This window comes from Scyliorhinus canicula, chromosome 20 (genome assembly GCF_902713615.1).
Source record: "Scyliorhinus canicula chromosome 20, sScyCan1.1, whole genome shotgun sequence".
Taxonomy (NCBI): Eukaryota; Metazoa; Chordata; class Chondrichthyes; order Carcharhiniformes; family Scyliorhinidae; genus Scyliorhinus; species Scyliorhinus canicula.
The window spans coordinates 25,552,991-25,573,004 of record NC_052165.1 but is presented as its reverse complement, the minus strand read 5'-3'; the positions used below and the strand labels follow the sequence as shown (position 1 = coordinate 25,573,004).

Genomic DNA, 20,014 nt, shown 5'->3' with positions numbered 1-20,014 from the left:
CCTCCACTACGACAGGGGTTGTAAACTTTGCGGAGGGTCCCGGGGAGCTTGTTGCCTTTTGGAAGTTCAGACTTCCTGGGCAATTCTAACTGAGTCAGCACGTCAGACCCCTGGGGATCCTGAAATGCAGCTTGGCTCTTACATCTGGTTACTTACCTGATGGGCACTAACTACCGAAAAATGTGGCAGGGATATTGTGGCATAGTGGTAATGTCACTGGACTAGTAATCCAGAGACTGGGAGATCTGGGCCAGCTATGAATTACATGGGAAGTATTTTCCTGCAACTTGAGCCACAGTTATGCTGGCCTCAAAGGATTTCTGTGCGTTTTTGGCATTCCGGTTGCTATGTGTGGCAAGAAGTGAAAGGCCTGGAAAATCCATGCACTTGATTCCAGAGCAATCAACTGCCTCGTGCACAGGAAATGTCAAGAATAATTATGGTTTGATTGCCAGGTACATTATGCTGTGGCTGGCCTCTGTCTGTGATAAAACCAACCTCTGACTCACAGCAGTACCCATCACCACCCCCTCCAGTACAAACTGAGAAGTCTGCTTAAAAAGATATCTTGATTGAATAAAATTGGTTGGAGTCACGTGCGTACCCTTTCCTTAGTGGAAATCTTATGCTGGGTGGTGTAAATCAATAGGCCAGTGTTTCCTTCTGGCGTTTTATGCCTGGGAATGCGACAGTGCAATATCCATTAAAACATAGTGACACAAGAATAATTTCAGGAGATGAGGGGCTTTGATCTATTTAGCCCACCAATTGAATACATTCCCTTAGTGTATTTCTATTAATCCTGAATCCCGTTTATTAACAAGAACCTGCCTGGTCTTTTCAAAAAATTTCTTGAGCGGAATTCTCCGACCCCCCCACAGGGTCGGAGAATCGCCCGGGGCCGGCGTAAATCCCGCCCCCGCCGTGGCCGGGAATTCTCCGCCACCCGGGAATCGGCAGGAGCGGGAATCGCGCTCCGCCGATCGGCGTGCCCCCCGCGGCTATTCTCCGGCCCGCGATGGGCTGAAGTCCCGCCGCTGTCAGGCCTCTCCCGCCGACGTGGTTTAAACCACCTCTGTGCCGGCAGGATTGGCGGCGCAAGCGGGCCCCCGGGGTCCTGGGGGGGGGGCGGGGCGATTAGACCCAGTGGGGGTGGCGTGGCCCGCGATCGGGGCCTACTGATCGGCGGGTGGGCCTGTGCCGTGGGAGCACTCTTTTTCTTCCACCGCCGCCACGGCCTGCACCATGGCAGAGGCAGAAGAGACCCCCTCCACCGCGCAAGCGCCGGTGGTAACGTCAGCGACCGCTGATGCTCTGGCGCATGCGCGGACTCACGCCGACCGGTGAAAGCCTTTTGGCCAGCCCCGACGCCGGGCCGTGTGGCGCCAAAGGCAGTCGACGGAGCGGGAGCCACTCCGGCGCGGGCCTAGTTCCTAAAGGTGCAGAGAATTCCACACCTTGGGGGGGGCCCGACGCCGGAGTGGTTGGCGCCACTCTGCTACGCCGGGACCCCCTGCCCCGCCGGGTAGGGGAGAATTTTGCCCTTTATTTGGAATGTATGCTGGTTATGTGTTCCATTTAAGGGAACAAAGCCCCCGATCGAGCATGTTTAGCCACGTGTTTTCCAGCTCCCGCAGTTCCAAGAAACACATGGCTATTCAACACGATTCGCTTTGAATAAGGGGCCTGAAAGGGGAACACGCGGTCGAGGCCACACATAGCCCCATGTTTTACAATGGGGAGCTTTGCTCGCCGGAACTCCCCATTGCAGCGACAGATTTATAAATGGCGTCCCGATCTCCGAGGCCCTAAAAAGAATCCCTGATCATAATACCCCCGCCCCGACCTCCACACCCAGAATGCAACACGGGAGGGTTCACCTTCTGGTTTGCGCTGGTGCTGGGGCTGGTGCCCAGAAGCGGTTCATTGTCCCTTATCATGTACACTTATGCATAGCAGGGAATCCCACTATCAAACCTAGCGAAACCCGCTATCGGGTTGCCATTTTGAGAGGGAATCCCGATAGCGAGGTCAGGCAGCTAGCTCCCCTCCCACCCCTCCGATCTTCCCTCAATGCAAATCCTGCCCCCTCTCCTGACCAGTAGGAGCATCTTCCCCTACCCCCCCACCAGGGGAATTGATGGGTCACCCCCTCCCTCCCGCATAGTATGCATGCAGGGGTGCTCCGACCCCCACACCAGAGACTCCCTCCTGATAGTAGAGACTTCCCTTTCCCTTCCAACATCAGAGAGGCCCCCCCCACCTGTTCCCCCCTCCCACACCAGAGACCCAGAGCAGCAACTGTAATTTCACAGGAAGGTTTTAAACCCCTCAGTTCCTTTGATTTAGAACGTGCCGAAGGAGGCCATTTAACCCATCGAGTCTGCACCGACCCACTTAAGCCCTCACTTCCACCCTATCCCCGTAACCCAATAACCCCTCCCAACCTTTTTGATCACTAAGGGCAATTTCTCACGGCCAATCCACCCAAGCTGCACGTCTTTGGACTGTGGGGGGAAACCGGAGCACCCGGAGGAAACCCACACAGACACGGGGAGAATGTGCAGACTCCGCACAGACAGTGACCCAGCGGGGAATCGAACTTGGGACCCTGGCACTGTGAAGCCACAGTGCTATCCACTTGTGCTACCGTACTGCCCCCTGCAAGGCATCTATTCACTTGAAAGAGAAATAACTGTTAGTAGGCTGTAATTGACAGCCAGATGTCATGCTTCAATAGATCTCCAGTAGCCTGCTGTGAAACTTTACAAACATCTAGCTATGATTGATGGCTCAGACTACATCAAAAACAGTTAAGTGCTTTATGTTCAGGAAAAGAGTAAGTAAAAGCACTTCGCTCCTTGATGTTTATATTCTTGGGGCAGGTGAGTGAAAAAGCAGGGATTTTCTTTCGCTAATCTGCCTGGGGTGCTCTAGCTTCTGAAGGGGGGGGGGTCTCTGTTATGAGGGGTACTCTGTTCTGTGGGGGTCTTTGTTATGGTCGGGCATTTGCTGGGGAGGTCTCCGATATGGAGTGGGACCTCTGGTGTGGGGGATCTGATGGGGGCATTGTTGGGGAGGGCCTCCAATGGACTCTAGAGGCACTTACCTTAAATACTTACCTCCTTGGCCCATTGCAAGGCACACCATAAAAGGGACATGCTGACAAATACTTGCACCAATCCATGTCTGCTTGAATCCCGACTCAGAGGGCCGGAGCATCACAGAGGAATGGAGATTCTAATATCCAGCTGTTTAATAGGAATGCAAATAGGTCATTTTGAGCCATTTGCAACCCCCGCTAGTGTGGGGCATGAACCTTTATGCTGCCGCCTGCGGGAGTCCAGAGCATCAGAAATGGGCGCCAAACCCATTTCTTCCCCGACGCTGGATTCTCCGCCGCATCGGGAACGCTGCTGCTGACGGAGGGCGGCAGAGAATCCAGCCCATAACCTACCTTGAACCTCCACAGAATCCCTGCTATGTTCTCTCTTTCAACAAACCTTTTTCTGTCAATCTACGTTCAACTTTAAACTGTATCCGCAATTGTAGCATTTTGTCACATTCCTTTTGTGAACACTTGGAATAACAAGAAGTTATTGGCATTTTTTGTGTTTTCTCCTTACTTACTTTGTTTTGTTTTCAGCAATATTTTTCTGTGGTTAGTAACTGCATAATATTTTCTTTCATAATTGCGAATAAAGTATGATAGTATTTAAACTTATCTTTACACACAGGCTGAGGCCACGAATCAGGTGATCACCATCGAACAATCTCACTCAGACCGGAGCAAGAAGCCTTTCAATCCAGTCAGGTAAAATGATTGACAGCAGGTCTTTTTTCTAAAGGAGATGTAAGATATCTGGCGCAATCTTACCATATTTTTTCAAAGCGTTGGTTCTGGTGAGAATATCGGTAAGAATGCTTCCGATGCCAATGGCACGAAAACTCACTGAATGTTGAGCCTCTTTGACAAAATTATTTCCCACGTGATTCGCGCCAAGCTCATGGCGGCTTACCCCGAGAGAAATTAATCTCCGTAAAAGGCATATCTTTTAAATACCTCCCCAGCACTCCCCTGAATTGCTCCAAGTCCAATCACGGCTTGGCAGCCAGCAAGACAGCACCAAGATATTCGTAGGTAGCCCTCACCAAACTCCTGGATGGTATGGAGCAGAGGCGTGACATCCTCTACCCACGATCACTCAGACATCAATCAAGTAAGGTCACCACCCCTGCCTGGGAGACAGTGGCCGTGATAGTGAGTGCCAGCTTGCCCCATAAGGGAACGTGGTAACTCCATAAGAGGACGTGGCAACAGTGCCGGAAAAAGATGAATCACCTGATTTCCGCTACTCCCCTCCACACACCCAACACATCTCCATGGTGAGGTCTAACCCATCCGTCTCACAGTTCCCAACACTTGTCATGGCACTACCCCCCCCCCCCCCCCCCCCCCCCCCCCCCCATCCCCAGTAGATAATTTGAACTCACCTCCCACAAATTCCAGCCTTCAAAACCATCTGACCTGGCAACTCTCACCTACACTCTCCCAGTCTGTCTCTTTGCAGGACAAACTCAAGCACAGCTGGCATGAGCGGGCACAGCCTGCCAGAGCCATGCCTGAGCTGAGATGCCTCATTCCTTATGAGGCGACTGGCAGGCGAGAAGCAGGACTGCACCTGTGTAGAGGGTGAGGTGAGGGCAGCCATGGTACAAACCATAAGTGAGTTAATGTTCTCCCATCAGTCTGCTCCTGTGATACGCCAATGCCATCTCACTTCCCTTGCAGATAAATCAATTGACCAGCCCAGACCATCCATGTGCCCTCTGGAGACCATGGACCAATACAGCTCCGGGGGAGTTATCTCAGAGACGAGCATCGAGGGGGCATCACAGCTGTCACCCGCACCCTCCACCAGCACAGATACTCGCACCTCAGTGGGATTAACTAGCAGGCAGGCTTCTGGGTCACTCTCTGGTGAGCACCTGACAGCTGAAGATCCATAACTGGCAGAGGAAGACATGTCCCAGGGATCCTGCACTCAGAGGGATTCTGGAGCCCAGGACTTTGCGGAACCCCTGGTCGATGACATGCCCCTGGGTCTGGTCATCCCAGAGCTCATTGTACTGAGTCTATGCGGGTGTTTGGGGCTTCCGCACTGGCATCATCAGCCACCTCCTGAATGGGTACCCTTTGTACCCGAGGAGTCATCCTTCCAAGCTCTGCTCACTATTAAAAACGGCAAGCACTACAAGATTTAACTTATGGATGCTCCCCAAGAAACAGGAACACACCTGCATAATGCGCATTGTGTGGTCACAGATGATCTGAACATTGAGGGTGTGGTATCCTTTGCAGTTAACAAATGCCGCTCATGGCATAATGGGGAGCACAGAACCACGTGGATGCAGTTGATGATACCCTACACCTGACTGTGAAAGGCCGCAAATGCCATGTAGCTCTGTATCAAGCCGCTGGCATAGAAGTTCAGAGCAGCGGTAATTTTCAGGGCTGGAGGCAATGGCTGACCTCCCAACCCATGTGGTGCCAACTTTTGAGAGAAATTGCTGGAACGTCTCAGCAGATCTGGCAGCATTTGTAGGGAGAGAAAAGAGCTAACGTTTCGAGTCCAGATGACCCTTTGTCAACCCAAAGTGGGTTGTCAACCCACCTGGCACAGATGGTCCATCGTCACCCAGGAAAGATGTAGTCTACTCTGGCACTGGACCCCTAACATCTGGTGGCAGGAAATTTGACCCCAGAATACCCATGACTGGTAGTGTCTTCTCCGAGGCTCCACTATCTGTGGCCTTGCTCCTGGAAGAACAAGGGGCCCTGCCTCCTCCTCCTCCTCTGCAGGGCGCAGTTCCTGGCCGCATGCAGCGGCATGTCGCTGCTGCTGGTTGATTGCAATCAATAGAATTCACAAATCAACTTGCTCTATTATTCTCCAGAATCATAAGCTGAAAGGAAGAGAACATCAAAGTGAGTGATAAGGAATCCTGACAATGCCTTGACCCTCAGCCCTTTCAGGATCTGGGTCATCACCTTTCCACTAAACCTCATTCCCTCCCCTGTCACACAATTGTCACCCCCACAGTCTTCCCTCAAATCCACCTGAATTAAGAGCTTTGACCTTTAAGAGCGTCAATGGCCCATGTGCCCCCCACCCCCAGTCAGGAGTTCGGGCAGTTGGGTGCCTTCATTGGACCAGCGCTGGCCCCTGTCATCCCTTGAATGGGCTGAATGATGAGAGACTTCATCATACCGCCTTGCAATGGGGGCCGCGTCTTTGTCACCTCTCTGATATGTAGACATGAGCATGAGCCTTGGAGTTCAAAGCTTGGGGTGGCTACACTTCCAACTATTTAAATGTTGCAAACCTGACCACAAAGGGACCGAACGTAATAGGCGCCAGGACTTATTAAAGACAGGGGGTGTTGGGTTAGCCCTGCCGCCTCACTGCACCGAGGTCCCAGGTTCGATCCCGGCTCTGGGTCTCTGTCCGTGTGGAGTTTGCACATTCTCCCCGTGTTTGTGTGGGTTTTGCCCCCACAACCCAAAGATGTGCAGGCTGGGTGGATTTGCCACGCTAAATTGCCCCTTCATTGGAAAAAATGAATTGGGTACTCTAAATTTATTTTTAAAAAGACATTTTAAAAAGTATTGAGCCAGCTCGAGGTTCACTCCCATTGGGAGTGGGCTGGGTGAATCAGAAAATGGTTCGCGCCCAGTGTAAATCTCAATTTTTGTCTCCCGATCCATGCCGCGCGCAACAATTGCGCCTACAAATTCAGTTCTGCAACCATTTCCTCTATTGAGTGTTTTAGCTATATCAATGGACCATTTTTACACTGCTTTTTCTTAATCTCCCCAGTTGTTTCCCACCCTCTATTTAAAATGTGAACAAGTTTAAATAAAAAACATCACCTGAGAAAAGGTTAAATAGATGCAATATCGGGATGGCAGAAAACCAATGGGGAACAGAGAGACACATAGTGGTGCAAAGTAGAAATAGGTACATTGAAACCCCATCTTCACATCAACATCGTTGATACCCTTGGCATTTGAAGCAAACATGGTGTCAACATGCTTTTAAGTAACAGAAATGTTGAAGATACAGGAAATAATTTAATTTGGGATGAGCACAATGATTCCATATATGCAACCAATAAATTTAAGAACACATTGAAACTACGGTTACAGCATTGGTACGAAGAAGTTTTCACTTCACTTTGAAGCTGGAGGAGCCAAAATAATTCTGGAATTAGGATATGATTTTGCAGAGACCCCGGCTCTAGTGCCATGCAAAAGGAGGGGAACATTTCAAACCAATCTATACTTAATTTAAATGTTTCAAGATTTCAGCCCACACTATTAAAATATTTAAAATATAACTGCTGAGATTGGAACTCTAATGTGTGGAATTTTTATCTGGGTAGATTTGATGCTCTATAAGTTACTGTTAAAGTAGCATTTTGAAATGAAAATGAAATGAAAATCGCTTGTTGTCACAAGTAGGCTTCAAATGAAGTTACTGTGAAAAGCCCCTAGTCGCCACATTCCGCCGCCTGTTCGGGGAGGCTGTTACAGGAATTGAACCGTGCTGCTGGCTTGCTTTGGTCTGCTTTCAAAGCCAGCGATTTAGCCCAGTGAGCTAAACAGCCCCTTGGTAAAATGGCTATAAATTATCTCATGTTTTACATTGAATGTTTCATGGGTTAGACTGAATTCAATGTTTTTCTTTTAAGGATTGATTTGCCAGGAGACCAAACCACAAAAATCACTTTGGGAAGATTGCACTTTGGTGAAACAACCGCAAATAACATGAGGAAAAGAGGAAAACCTAATCCTGATCAAAGGTATATATGATCCATCTGTAACAAAATAGATAGTTGTAACAAAACAGGTACAGCATGGATATGTTATTTGACACCTTACATTAATCACAACATTTAAAAAAAGAATCCAAACAAAATATTAACTCATTATTTTTCAGATTCTGATAAACCTGCTGTGGAATACAAACGATTTTTAGAAAAGAGTTCACTCAGAACGGTCATTGTTGAACAATGAATGATGGTTGCTTTAATAGGACTCTCTCCTTTCTTTAGATACTTTATGGTTGTAGTTGGCTTATATGCTGCCAGCCAAAACCAGAATTATTTATTAGCTGCTCACACATCTGAAAGAATAATTGTGCGGGTAAGTGTATTGCAATTCAGTTGCATTTAAGAAAACAGTTTAAAATATATTTGAAAACATTCTTATAGTTAAACCTTAAAGTGGATTGCAAAGATATCACAAGATCACGCAAAGCAGAAACATTAGGCGGAGTTTTGCGCTTACAGTGCTGGCTCAGCACCCCACCGGGACAACTCTCTCCTCATTGCCCTCCCCCCGCCCGCCCCCAATGGAGTTCCCCAGTGTTCCTGCCCATGGCAGTGTCGCCCCGTACTGCCAGGAGGCATGTCTCCCCCCCCCCCCCCCCCCCCCCCCCCTCCCCCACCGGAGGGTTCCCCTCGACTGCTTCACATTCTTAACTACTTGTTGGGAATCTCGCCAGTGGGAGGGGGGAATTTTTTGTGCTCATGGCAGATGTGGCCACTAAATTGCCATAATAACCGAACAATAACCGCGGTCAGAATCTTTCAAAATATCATTTCTATTGCTTCATCACATTTTTCCCTTCGAACACATGAAAGTATGTTTTTTAAAATAATAATATTTGTGCCCGATAATAGCTGATGGTCCAACTCAGCACTGTGTGGTCTGGATCTGTCTGGATTTGTTTCACTGCTTAATGTAATGGAAGGATGTCACTTCCACATGTTATGATCTTGATGCGACCATCAATTCATTCAGAGATACGAGTTGAAGTAAACTGTGGCTTTAATCGGCTTACAACTGACCCTGCCTGCGACTATACTGAACTGAGGGCGGACTCGTAGGACTGCAGCATTTATACTTCCTGCTGGGGGCGGAGCCCTGTACATGCTCCTCATCTCCCCCTGTGGGCAGAGACACGCAACGGCTCACAGATGGAGCCCACAGGGACACATTAATGTACAGTGTGAATTTATAGTGGTTACACATTCACCACAGATCTCTTATCTTCAGATGTTACTGTTGCTGTGAGTTTGGTATTAATATTATAAGTAACACTATCAATAAGTTACATATAAATGATATGCTAGTAAACAACTGTTTTCTAACTTCTGCTTTACGAATCAGCCAGTTATTGTGACGGCTGTTGCACAGGAGCACTGTAAAGTCCATTTTTAAAACACCAACATCTGTCAGGACACTGTTCAGAGGAAGAATGATTACCTGTATTAAAAGCTGTACAAAATTGTTTTTCTAAGACATCAGAGTATATCAAATCTAAAATGACCAGTCAGGAATTTGAGGTAACCATTTTCACCTTGATGTCTTAGGCTTCAAATCCAAGTCAGTTTGAAAATGACCGTGAAGCAACATGGCAAAGAGGGCAAACTGCTAACGCAGTTGTCTGCCACGGTCAAGTGGGAATCAACACGGATACTCCGGATGATGCATTGGTTGTGTGTGGCAATGTCAAGGTAATGGGTGCAGTAATGCATCCATCTGACAGACGAGCCAAACAGAATATCCATGAGGTGAGTATTTTTAACGCCTGTACGGTGTACAGAGAACAAGATTTTTCTTGCCAGCACAATTATCAGTTATATCCCGCTCCCCCCTCCACCCTCCACCCCCGCCCCACACCCCGATCTACCTCAGTGAAGTTTTTGAGGCGAGTACTTACATTTCTTTGGCAGATTTCAGTTGGCATATGCTTCTGTGCACAAGTGAGCTTGCCATGGGGGTGAGGGAAAAATGGCTGTTGCTGGAGTAGCTCAAAAGAACACATCTGGAAGTAGAAAATAATGCAGATCTCAAAATTTAACAACGCAAATCTTTCTTCTGCCAATGCTGTCACGGGCAGATGTCACAGCTAGATTTCTACAGTATGTACAAGCATATAACGTATCAAAAATGTTTATTGTGTAGGTTGATACTACGGAACAACTAAAGCGGATATCACAAATGAGGCTAGTTGAGTATGATTACAAGCCTGACTTTGCATCAAAAATGGGAGTAGATCGTCCTCATGAAACTGGTAATGCAACTCAAGTTTTATTAACCATTCTGAAAATATTCAACATAGCATCTTATTTTTATGCTTTCATGAAAACGCCAATTTGGTCCAATGATAGCATTTAAAAGAGAACATTCTGTGCGTTTTGTAGTATACATGAACGCACGTTCTAATGTGATAAGCATTTAAATAGGGAGTAGTACAAACCCCAAAATATCTTGTCTAATCTGCCTCCATTTGTCCAATAATTGTTAGGAAAGAGTTAATGGTCCCTAGTACTTTAGTTGGAATTGGATTTAAATGTTTATTAGATTGCACTAATTGCTTAATATACTGCGTCAATAGAGGGGATACAGATGGCACTGTTTTGTTGATGGAGAAGTGATCACTGAATAAAATAAATTTGGAGTTGAAGAAGTCAAGACTTGCTTCCTAGAGTTACCATCGAGCTTAACAGTAATTGCACAGTTGGCATGCCACAATAGGAAAGCATGCATTGTGCTGACCTTATGATGATCATAAACCTATTGAATAGCAGAACAGACTAAAGCGACTAAACAACCAAGACCTGTTCCTATGTGTGAGATATTTTAATGCAATGTGATTTATTGGTTTCCCTGCAATTTTAAATTTAAATCTTGCTTCATCATTTTAAGTAATTATGCAATTTAGTTAAGTCATATTTGATGGTTGATGCCACTAATCCTACAAGTGCATTCATATTCAGTATAACTGGAATAGATATGATTAATCTCTGCTGAAGTTTCTGTACATATTTTACAAAGTGTAACTGGGTGCCTTTCATCATTTGTTATGGTGTATTCTTGGTTGATATCCTGGGTTTTTCAAAATTTATTCCTGCTGGCCTGTTGTTTGATGGAATAGTAAAATTGGTTACTCTTTTGCTAATATGACACCTTCCCATTTGATGTTCCTTTTAATCCGTCATGGAAAAACCTAGCATAAGTGGAGGCCAGGTACAATTTATTGACAGATTAAAAGGATAGGAAAGGTGAAGTTTTTTCAATCTATAGATCTTAGTCAGTACCAAATTATGATCCTTCATCTGCAATGTGAGACTTTTCCCATTTATTTTAATTTCTTGTTGACCTTGCAAATTGTTTTCTCCGAAATAATTTTATTGCTATTATGTGGCATGCATTTTTGCTTTTGTTTTGCTAAATAAAAATATCCTCACTTTTCTGGGAGTCTAAGACTCGAGGCCATAAATATTGACCACAATTAAATCCAATAAGAAATTTGGATGATATCTTAGTGGTGAGAATGTGGAACTCTCCATTACATGGAATGGTTGTGGTGAACATAATACATGAATTTAAGGGGAAACTAGTTTAGTTAATAAGGGGGGATGTGTTGATAGGGTCATGCTTGTGTGTTGTGACTTTATTGGATTTTTCATATTGGCATTTAATTTATTTAAATGAAATTTGAGTGTTTTTGAATCCAAGAGTGATACCATCAGTACAAATTTTGATCATGTAGCAGAATGCCTTTACTCGCAATGGCAAGTCAATGAGAGGTGATATTATGTTGACGGTGTTTGCTGTATCATATTTAAACTGGAATTCATTTATATATGACCATCTTTGAGATTAGATTGTAAAAAAATTCAGAGTATTGAATCAATGCCTGTTTAAAAACCAATTGTTTTTAATTTAATTATGTGATCTTATTATACTGCAAGTGTGCTTTTATAATGGCTTTAAAACATTGTAATGTGTAAATCTTATCAGTAGTCAGCATTCAAGCATAGCAAGAATTACGTCCAATGATCTTTGTTTTAAGCAGGTATAATAGCACAGGAAGTGAAGGAAATCCTGCCATCAGCTGTAAAGGAGGTTGGGGATGTGACCTATACCAATGGCGACAAAATCGAGAATTTCCTCATGGTCGACAGAGTAATAGAATTTGGAATTTCTAATCTTTGAGACTGATTTATGGGCTGAAACCTTGGCAATCCTATATTCTTCAATCCATAGATGTACTGAATGTTAGCATTTAAAAAAAGTTGAGACTCTGAGTTTAATCCTTTGAAAAATGACCTTAAGGCATGCTAATTATTAATTTATACCCTACCGATTAAAGATTTAAAAAGAAATCATACAAGGCAATGATTGTAATTCATTTGCATTTCGTAAGTGAGATTTCAAATTGGGATTTCCAATGATATAAAAGCTGGGATTGTATGCCAGTCCAATGAAGAACAAATTAAAGTAGATTTATAAAGTGCCCTTCACATCTTAACCATTTTCATAACTTTTCTGTTTAAATACTTATTGCGAAGTATGTGTAATTATGTTGCTAACTTCTGAAGTGAACATTTCTTACTGGTTTTGAGCTTAGTTTCATTATTATAAGATGGAAATATGATGCGCGATTTAATGGAAAATAAAGTCCCATTTTGCCCGTGTTTGCTGGGGTGTTTCCCGGTGCCTGGAAATGATCCCGCTATTAAGCTCGACTGTTTGTTTTTTGGTCCTCAGCGAGGAACGCCCCACCAAGGCAACACTTAGACTGTACCGAATAGCTCAGCTTGTCAGTGCAGGAAGAGATCGGGACGCCATTTATAAATGTCTCCCCAATCTTTCAACCGGCCACTGTGGCCTCTGGACCCTCCCCCCCGCAATGCCCAAACTCACTAATTAGGGAGTCCTCGAGCCCACCTCATAAGGGCAGGGCACCCTTGTAACTGATCCCTGGCACCTCCAAGATGTCACCTCAGCACCACCAGCTTGACATCCTGGCAGTGCTTGGGTGCCAGCAGGAGTACCAGGGTACCAGCTTGCCCAGGGCCCGACCACCCGGGAACACCCGATCAACTGGGACATCCTCCCCAGTGCCGTTACACCTGGTCTACGGTGCCAACCTTGTCGCGCCCTACTTGGTGACGCAACGAGGCCGGTAAATCCCGCAAGAGGCCTCTCCTTAGATCTTGAGAGACGCTGTGATCTGGATCTCGCCCTCAATGGGCATGATCCAGATTTGCATATTCAGGTCAGTAGTTAGTCTCACTTGAATATGTCTAAGCTGGAGTTACCCTGAGACCGTTCAATCTCGCACCTTGGGTAACTCCAGCTTAGACATATTCAAGTGTACTTCTACCAGCCGGACCGCGCACGCCTGGCCAAGGCCTCCCGGCCCTTTGAACGACTCAGCGTCGATTTCAAATGGTCCCTCCCCCCCACCGACCGTAACACGTACTTCCTCGGTGTGGTCGGTGAGTACTCCAGATTCCCCTTCTGCCACCGTCATCAAAGGCCTCAACACAATCTTCGCTTTGTTCGGTTTCCCCGCCTACATCCACAGTGACAGGGGATCCTCCTTCATGAGCGATGAGCTGCGTCAGTTCCTGCTCTGCAGGGGTATCTCCTCCAGCAGGACGACCAGCTATAACCCCCCGGGAAAATGGGCAGGTGGAGAGGGAGAAGAGGACGGTCTGGTCCAGCTGGCCCTACGGTCCAGAAATCTCCCGGCCTCCTGCTGGCAGGAGATCCTCCCCGATGCGCTGCACTCCATTCAGTCGCTCCTAAGCACTGCGACTAACGACACACTCCATGAAAGTCTCTTTGCCCGACTTGGCTCGCAGCTCCAGGACCCGTACTCCTCCGTAAGCACATACGACTCCACAAGGTGGACCCGTTGGTTGAAAGGGTGCTGTTACTCCACGCTAACCCCCAGTACGCCTACGTGGCGTACCCCGATGGCCACCAGGATACTGTCTCCCTCAGGGACCTGGCACCAGCAGGTTCCACGCACACACACACACATTTCCAGCCTGGTGCCACCCTCCCCCCCGCGCATCCTGCAGCCCCCCCCCCCCCCTCCCTCAGGACCATCTGTCCTTACCCTGCCCACGCCCGAGGATGAAGAGGATTTTGGCACGCTCCCAGAGTCACCGAGGATCAGACCACCACCGGAATCACCGGCACCACTGCGTCGCTCCCAACGTCACATCAAGGCCCCGGACTGGCTAAACCTGTAATTGGTTCGGGACTGTTAAAGCATCTGTATATAGTTCTCCGCCACCCCCACCGGACTCAATTTTAACTGGGGTTGAATGTGGTAATCACCACTGTTATGTATATTAGGAGATGTGTGGTAAGACCCTGTATACAGGTATGGGGATAGTCCTGCCTGCTGGCTCCGCCCAGTAGGCAGAGTATAAATATGTGTGCTCACCGTACAGCAGCCATTTTGCTAGCTGCTGTTAGAGGCCACACATCTTAAAGTAATAAAGCCTCAGTTGTATTCAACTCTCGTCTCTGTGCAATTGATCGTTCATCAATGTGAAATTAATTAATGCCCAATTTTGAGTTTTTGGATCTGTTTGAAATCTATTCCATTTAGCACGATGATAGTGCCACACAAGACGATGAAGGGTATCCACAATGTGAAGGTTTCCCCCTCTTGTTAGCTTCCTCACCATGTGATGCAGACCCAGTTGAGCAGCTGTGTCATTTAGGACTCTTGCGATCAGTAGTGGTTCTATCAAGCCGTTCTTGGTGATGGACATTGAAGTCCCCACCTAGAGTAAATTCTGTGCCCACACTCAGTGCTTCTTCCATTTGGTGTTCAACATGGAATGGTACTGATTTCATCAGCTGGAGGGATGCAGAAAGTGCAAATTCCGTGCCCAATTTTGACCTGACATCATGGGAACTATAGTCAGGGTGATCCTGGTTTCCAACAAATGTTCTTTGATATTGCCATTGGCTGCAAACGCATTAAATGCAATAAGAAAGCTACTTAAGTTGAAGTAGTTACTCTCCTGAATATCTTTGGTCCAATGGCTGTAGTGAAGGCAGCTTAAATCTTCTCCACTTTTGCAAGATGTTTAATTGGTAGTTAGCAATTTTAAGGAAAATTGATTTGTTCTTCCCAATATTATGCAGAAATTGTACTTTTGTTGGATGAAGAAGAATGTTTCCTTTCTGTAGGAACAAATTTTCATGGAGAACGTTGGAGCAGTGAAAGAGTTATGCAAGTTGACTGACAATTTTGAAAAAAGAGTTCAAGAATTAGAAGCCTGGAACAAAAATCTTGCCAAACTGAAGCGGATTGGGAGCATGAAATCCACAATAAGTGAGAAGAATAGGAGCAGGTGAGTGTATTTACTTACATAGAATCATCGAATCCCTACTGTGCAGAAGGAGGCCATTCATCCCATCAGGTCTGCACCGGCCATTGGAAAGAGCCCCCCACTTAAGCTGAAGCCCATGCCTCCACCCTATCCCCGTAACCCAATCTAACCTTTAGGACACTAAGGGGCAATTTTAGCATGGCCAACCCACCTATGCTGCACATTAGACAGTGGGAGGAAACCGGAGCACCCAGAGGAAACCCACGCAGATAAGGGGAGAAAGTGACCCGACAGTCACCCTTGGCCGGAGTTGAACCCGGTCCCTGGAGCTGTGAGGCAACAGTGCTACCCACCGTGCCGTCCTGTCCAAGGTATGTCCTATACAATCCTGGAGAAGATTAAACTACACTTATGAGGAGCTACATGGGTACATTCACTGAAGAAAATGGCACTTGACCACTCATGAAATTCCCAGGTTCTGTGGTGAGCTAGCAAGCCTTAGCTGAGGGAGAAAGAAAGCCACTAAAATATCCACTTGCCCTCCTGAGTTAGGGAGGGAAACCATTCCTTGACGTTCCCATTCATAATGACTGTCAGTGTTTTGTGCTGGAAGTGGTTGTGGAAGACTGATGTGAAGGGGAATAAAAATAGTCCAACATCACAAACTTTCCCACATTAAAATGATCTGGAAAATACCAGAAGCGTCCCAATGTCTGTGGAGCTGTATAAACATTCTTTGACCATGCAGAAAAAGAGTTAAGAAAACCATGTTAAAAGCCAAAAAAAAAAGAAAACTTGTTAGGGTTTGTTTTCTGTTACCATTGTAATATGCTATTACCACAATACATTGCTTCACTAAAATAATTAATGGGTATTTGTAACTAACTTACTATAAACTATTCTATATTATAATTTGTTACATCATTGTTCTTTATTTAGCTGTGTGAAGTAACCTATTAATAATTCACTTGATCAACTCAGCAACAATTGAGTGTGTGCCCACAATATCGACTGCATTCTTTCTCCAAGCACAAAGGGCTGACATTACAGCTTTTCTTTTCAAAGAAACATTCTCCTCATCTCCTAAGTGTTATCAGCATAATAATAATCACAATAATTTTTATTACTGTCACAAGTATGCATACATCAACGCTGCAATGAAGTAGGAGCAGATGTTCTGCTGAATGCTTCCTTTCATTCTGGGACAAGTCGGAATTTTCATTTGGTCCTTTACCTGGCTTGTATTTTTAATTCCTACCAACTACAGCTGTTAAATATTTTAATTTTAAGATCACTTAACCTGGGAATGAAGGAACCGTTCAAAGTCATACCCACTGCTAATTCGCTTCTGTGAATTCCTGCACTGTTCACTCATTCACCCTGTTTGTGTCCTGTCTTTTAAAAATTTTATTCATTGCTTATTACTCACCCTAGCAGATTTAATTTCTAGATCCCCGTGTGACCAATTCCAAGACTCCATCTTCAGTTCATGTGTTGAATTGCAGAGTGTGGTTCTTTTTTAAAATATAAATTTAGAGTACCCAATTTTTTTTTTCCCAATTAAGGGGCAATTTAGTGTGGCTAATCCACCTAACCTACACATCTTTGGATTGTGGGGGTGAAACCCATGCAAACATGGGGAAAATGTTCAAACTCCACACGGACAGTGACCCAGGGCCGGGATTCGAACCCGGGTCCTCAGCGATGCAGGCTGCAGTGCTAACCACTGTGCCGCGTGCCACCCCCTTGAGTGCTTCAAGAACCACCCACAAGAGTGTGGTTCTTGAAGCACTCTTAAGTCTGCCCCAGAACAGAAAAGTGCTAATTTGTTTCAACATGTATAAACCAAAAGCGTGATTAGTATTTAGTTCAATACGCGATCTGTAAACTCTATAATCTCTTTAAAACCTAGTTTATGATGTGTTATATATGACTTCTCCAATTGTCACACTCAATACAGGTAATTGTTTTGGCTTTGTGATTCTGGCGGTGTGTGTGGGGGGTAAACAATTGAAATATGTATTGTGAAAACATTTTCAACTACTGCCAATAGAATAAAGTTACTCCTTTATAGATTTATAACTTAAATCATATTGTCGTGTATCTAGTGAAAGGACTGGTTAAATGAAGATTTGTTGACTGTTTTATAGCATATTTGGTCGGACATCCAATGTGACACCCTCAAGGAAATCTGTTATGGCCAAACGCAAGGTATGTGAAAGCAGAGGCAAGTTGTATTGTTTCATCAGTTCCTCTCCCTATTGAGAAAGGAGCAGCATGGCAGAGTTTTTGTTTGAAATTCCAGCATTTACATAGAATTTACAGAAGGAGGCCATTCAGCCCATCGAGTCAGCATTGGCTCTTGGAAAGAGCACCCTACCCAAGGTCAACACCACCCTATCCCCATAACCCAGTAACCCCACCTAACACTAAGGGCAATTTTGGACACCAAGGGCAATTTATCATGGCCAATCCACCTAACCTGCACATCTTTGGACTGTGGGAGGAAACCAGAGCACCCGGAGGAAACCCACGCAGACACGGGGAGGATGTGCAGACTCCGCACAGACAGGGCGCCAACTGCTGGAATTCCCAACTGTCAGCGTTGCGGAAAGTCCCTTGACCACACAGATGCTCACCGCTACCATATTGAAGCCAAGGTAATAAATGATGGCTTGTCTAAAGACACCCACGTCCAAAGAATCAATTATTTTTTAAATAACTCTTGTAAAAATATATCTTAAGAACAGGTAATTCAAATTCATTTTTGCACTGAAAAGTTAACTATCTAATAATTTAAATTGAACTGTTTAAATATCAGTGTGGAAATTTAATACTAAAATGTTAAATGAAGCCACTTTGAATTAAGTGAAAACAAAAGACTTGCATTTATATAGTACCTTGAGTGACTTTCGGACATTTGAAGTGTAATACTGTTGTGATATAAAAACCCAGCAGCTAATTTCTACACAGCAGCTGCCTCAAACAGCAGTGAGATAAATGAACAAAGCATCCATTTTTTGTGTCTTTTAAGGAAAGAGAGAATTTTTATTTGTGATTGTATATGTAAGAATTTTCCAACCAACAAATCAGAGTTCACTTGCCAACCAGAGTTAATTTGCCAACCAATCCTCATGCAGTAATATAAGGTAAAGTTGCCAATTTCCCAGATGACCATAGGCTGCTTCCCCCTTTGAGGGGGAGAGCTGACTGGTGGTGATTTGACCTGAGAATTACCAAACCTCAGACGAGGGGCAAGGTTGAGAAGGTGGTGCCTTCGTCAATAACTTCAGCCAGAATGGGAATTGAACCCACACTGCTGGCCTTGCACTGCCTAATAAACTAGCTGTCGAGCCAAGTGAGCTAAACTCATGAAGTATAAATTGTATATGTCGATATGGGGCTGGCTTTTGACTAATAAGAACAATAGCTCAAGTCAGACAATTTCCCGATATGTCATACCCGCCTCAGTAAAACGTACCCCAAAACATGCAATTTTTGCTCTGGGTTCGGGGAGGGGCAGGAGGTGGCGGTGTGTGGGATAGAGTTGGAGCCGCTGACCCCAGAAGTAGAGCCGAGGTGACCATACAAGTAGATGAGTGCCTTGTGGGCTGGTAACAAGGCCCACTCAATTCTCTGGGGCTTCATTTTGTTCTGGTGGAAGACCCCTCACTCAACTGAAGCCCGAGGGGTGGACCAGGAGACTGCTGCCAGTGTACCTGAGGGAAGACATTGGGTGTCTCCATGGTTTAGCAATGCCTCCTTGCACACTCCCCTCTAGGATGCATGGGAAAGGTAGAAGGTACACTTCCCTAGGGACAGCAAGAAAAGACTCTCCTACCGTAATACCCGCACGATGCCAACAGGATTGGAATGCTTTTCTCCACCATGGTTCTTGTGAGTACGAGCTCCCTCGCTAAGAGCGGGGGATCTCTATTAACCCCGGTATAAAAGGTCGGCCAGTCAGGCACCGACCAGAAAAGGAACTCGATAGGAATCTACTGGGCAGTGTAATTATCGTGTATAAATAAAACTACATTTCTTTATTACACTCGGTGTGAACTCCGCGTGTCCTTATTAAACCTACATGTGCAAGGAAACTTGGATGGGGCTAACAGTGGAGGCCAGCATTCATGGGTACAGCAACGTAGGACCACAAACAACTCGATACCCTCCTCCACTCTGCCCGGGTGAGTCCGACTTACTGCTCAGTTTGTTGAGGCGTGCAATTGGCAAAGCTGGACGGATCGGCACATGGAGAGGAATCAGCAAGGTGAGCCCTGGTATTGGGGTGCACCACCTGCCTGATGATGCATTGATGCATGTTGGTGACAGGCTCTCTTTGGCAGTGCCCTCCACATTCCATGAGAATAGAGGCAAGGAGAAGACGTACATAAACCCCCATCTTGGGCCAGAGGAATGACAGCTGATCTTGTATTCAGCTGATCTTTGTATGGAAACTGTGTTCCTCCTCCTGCTTGCAGGAGAAACAGGCCCACAAGGGGGTCAAGATCGCTGATGAATGGTCGATAATTGTGTACTGGTGTCCACCTTGAACCACTAGGGTGGCTGAGTGATTGTGGATGGAGAAACTGGAGTCGCGGATGAAGAGATTGAGGAGGCTCTTGTACCCAATGCTGGACAAAATATTCACAGCAGGCATGGGTGGGAGGAGGAAATTTGAAGGCCTCATCTTTCACTGTTCGTGTTCTTTCATGCAGTTTTTCACACTCTGGAAGGATGGGTAGCCGCAAGGACTAGGGCCCTACCGTTCATCTCTGTGAAGGAG

General features: G+C 45.8%; 1 protein-coding gene across 4 annotated transcripts in view; it reads left to right on the top strand.

Moving 5' to 3' along the window:
• The window catches only part of LOC119955316 (myelin regulatory factor-like protein), a 67,221-nt gene that overhangs the window by 18,674 nt on the left and 28,533 nt on the right, over positions 1–20,014 (top strand). For 3 of the 4 annotated variants that reach the window (XM_038781406.1, XM_038781405.1, XM_038781403.1), the window contains 8 exons: positions 3,738–3,814; positions 7,756–7,866; positions 8,119–8,209; positions 9,442–9,642; positions 10,037–10,145; positions 11,931–12,043; positions 15,083–15,246; positions 17,376–17,436. In XM_038781406.1, the coding sequence (XP_038637334.1) occupies positions 3,738–3,814; positions 7,756–7,866; positions 8,119–8,209; positions 9,442–9,642; positions 10,037–10,145; positions 11,931–12,043; positions 15,083–15,246; positions 17,376–17,436 (927 nt within the window). The remainder of the gene's footprint in view (positions 1–3,737; positions 3,815–7,755; positions 7,867–8,118; positions 8,210–9,441; positions 9,643–10,036; positions 10,146–11,930; positions 12,044–15,082; positions 15,247–17,375; positions 17,437–20,014) is intronic. The other variant, XM_038781404.1, reaches the window with a different exon arrangement.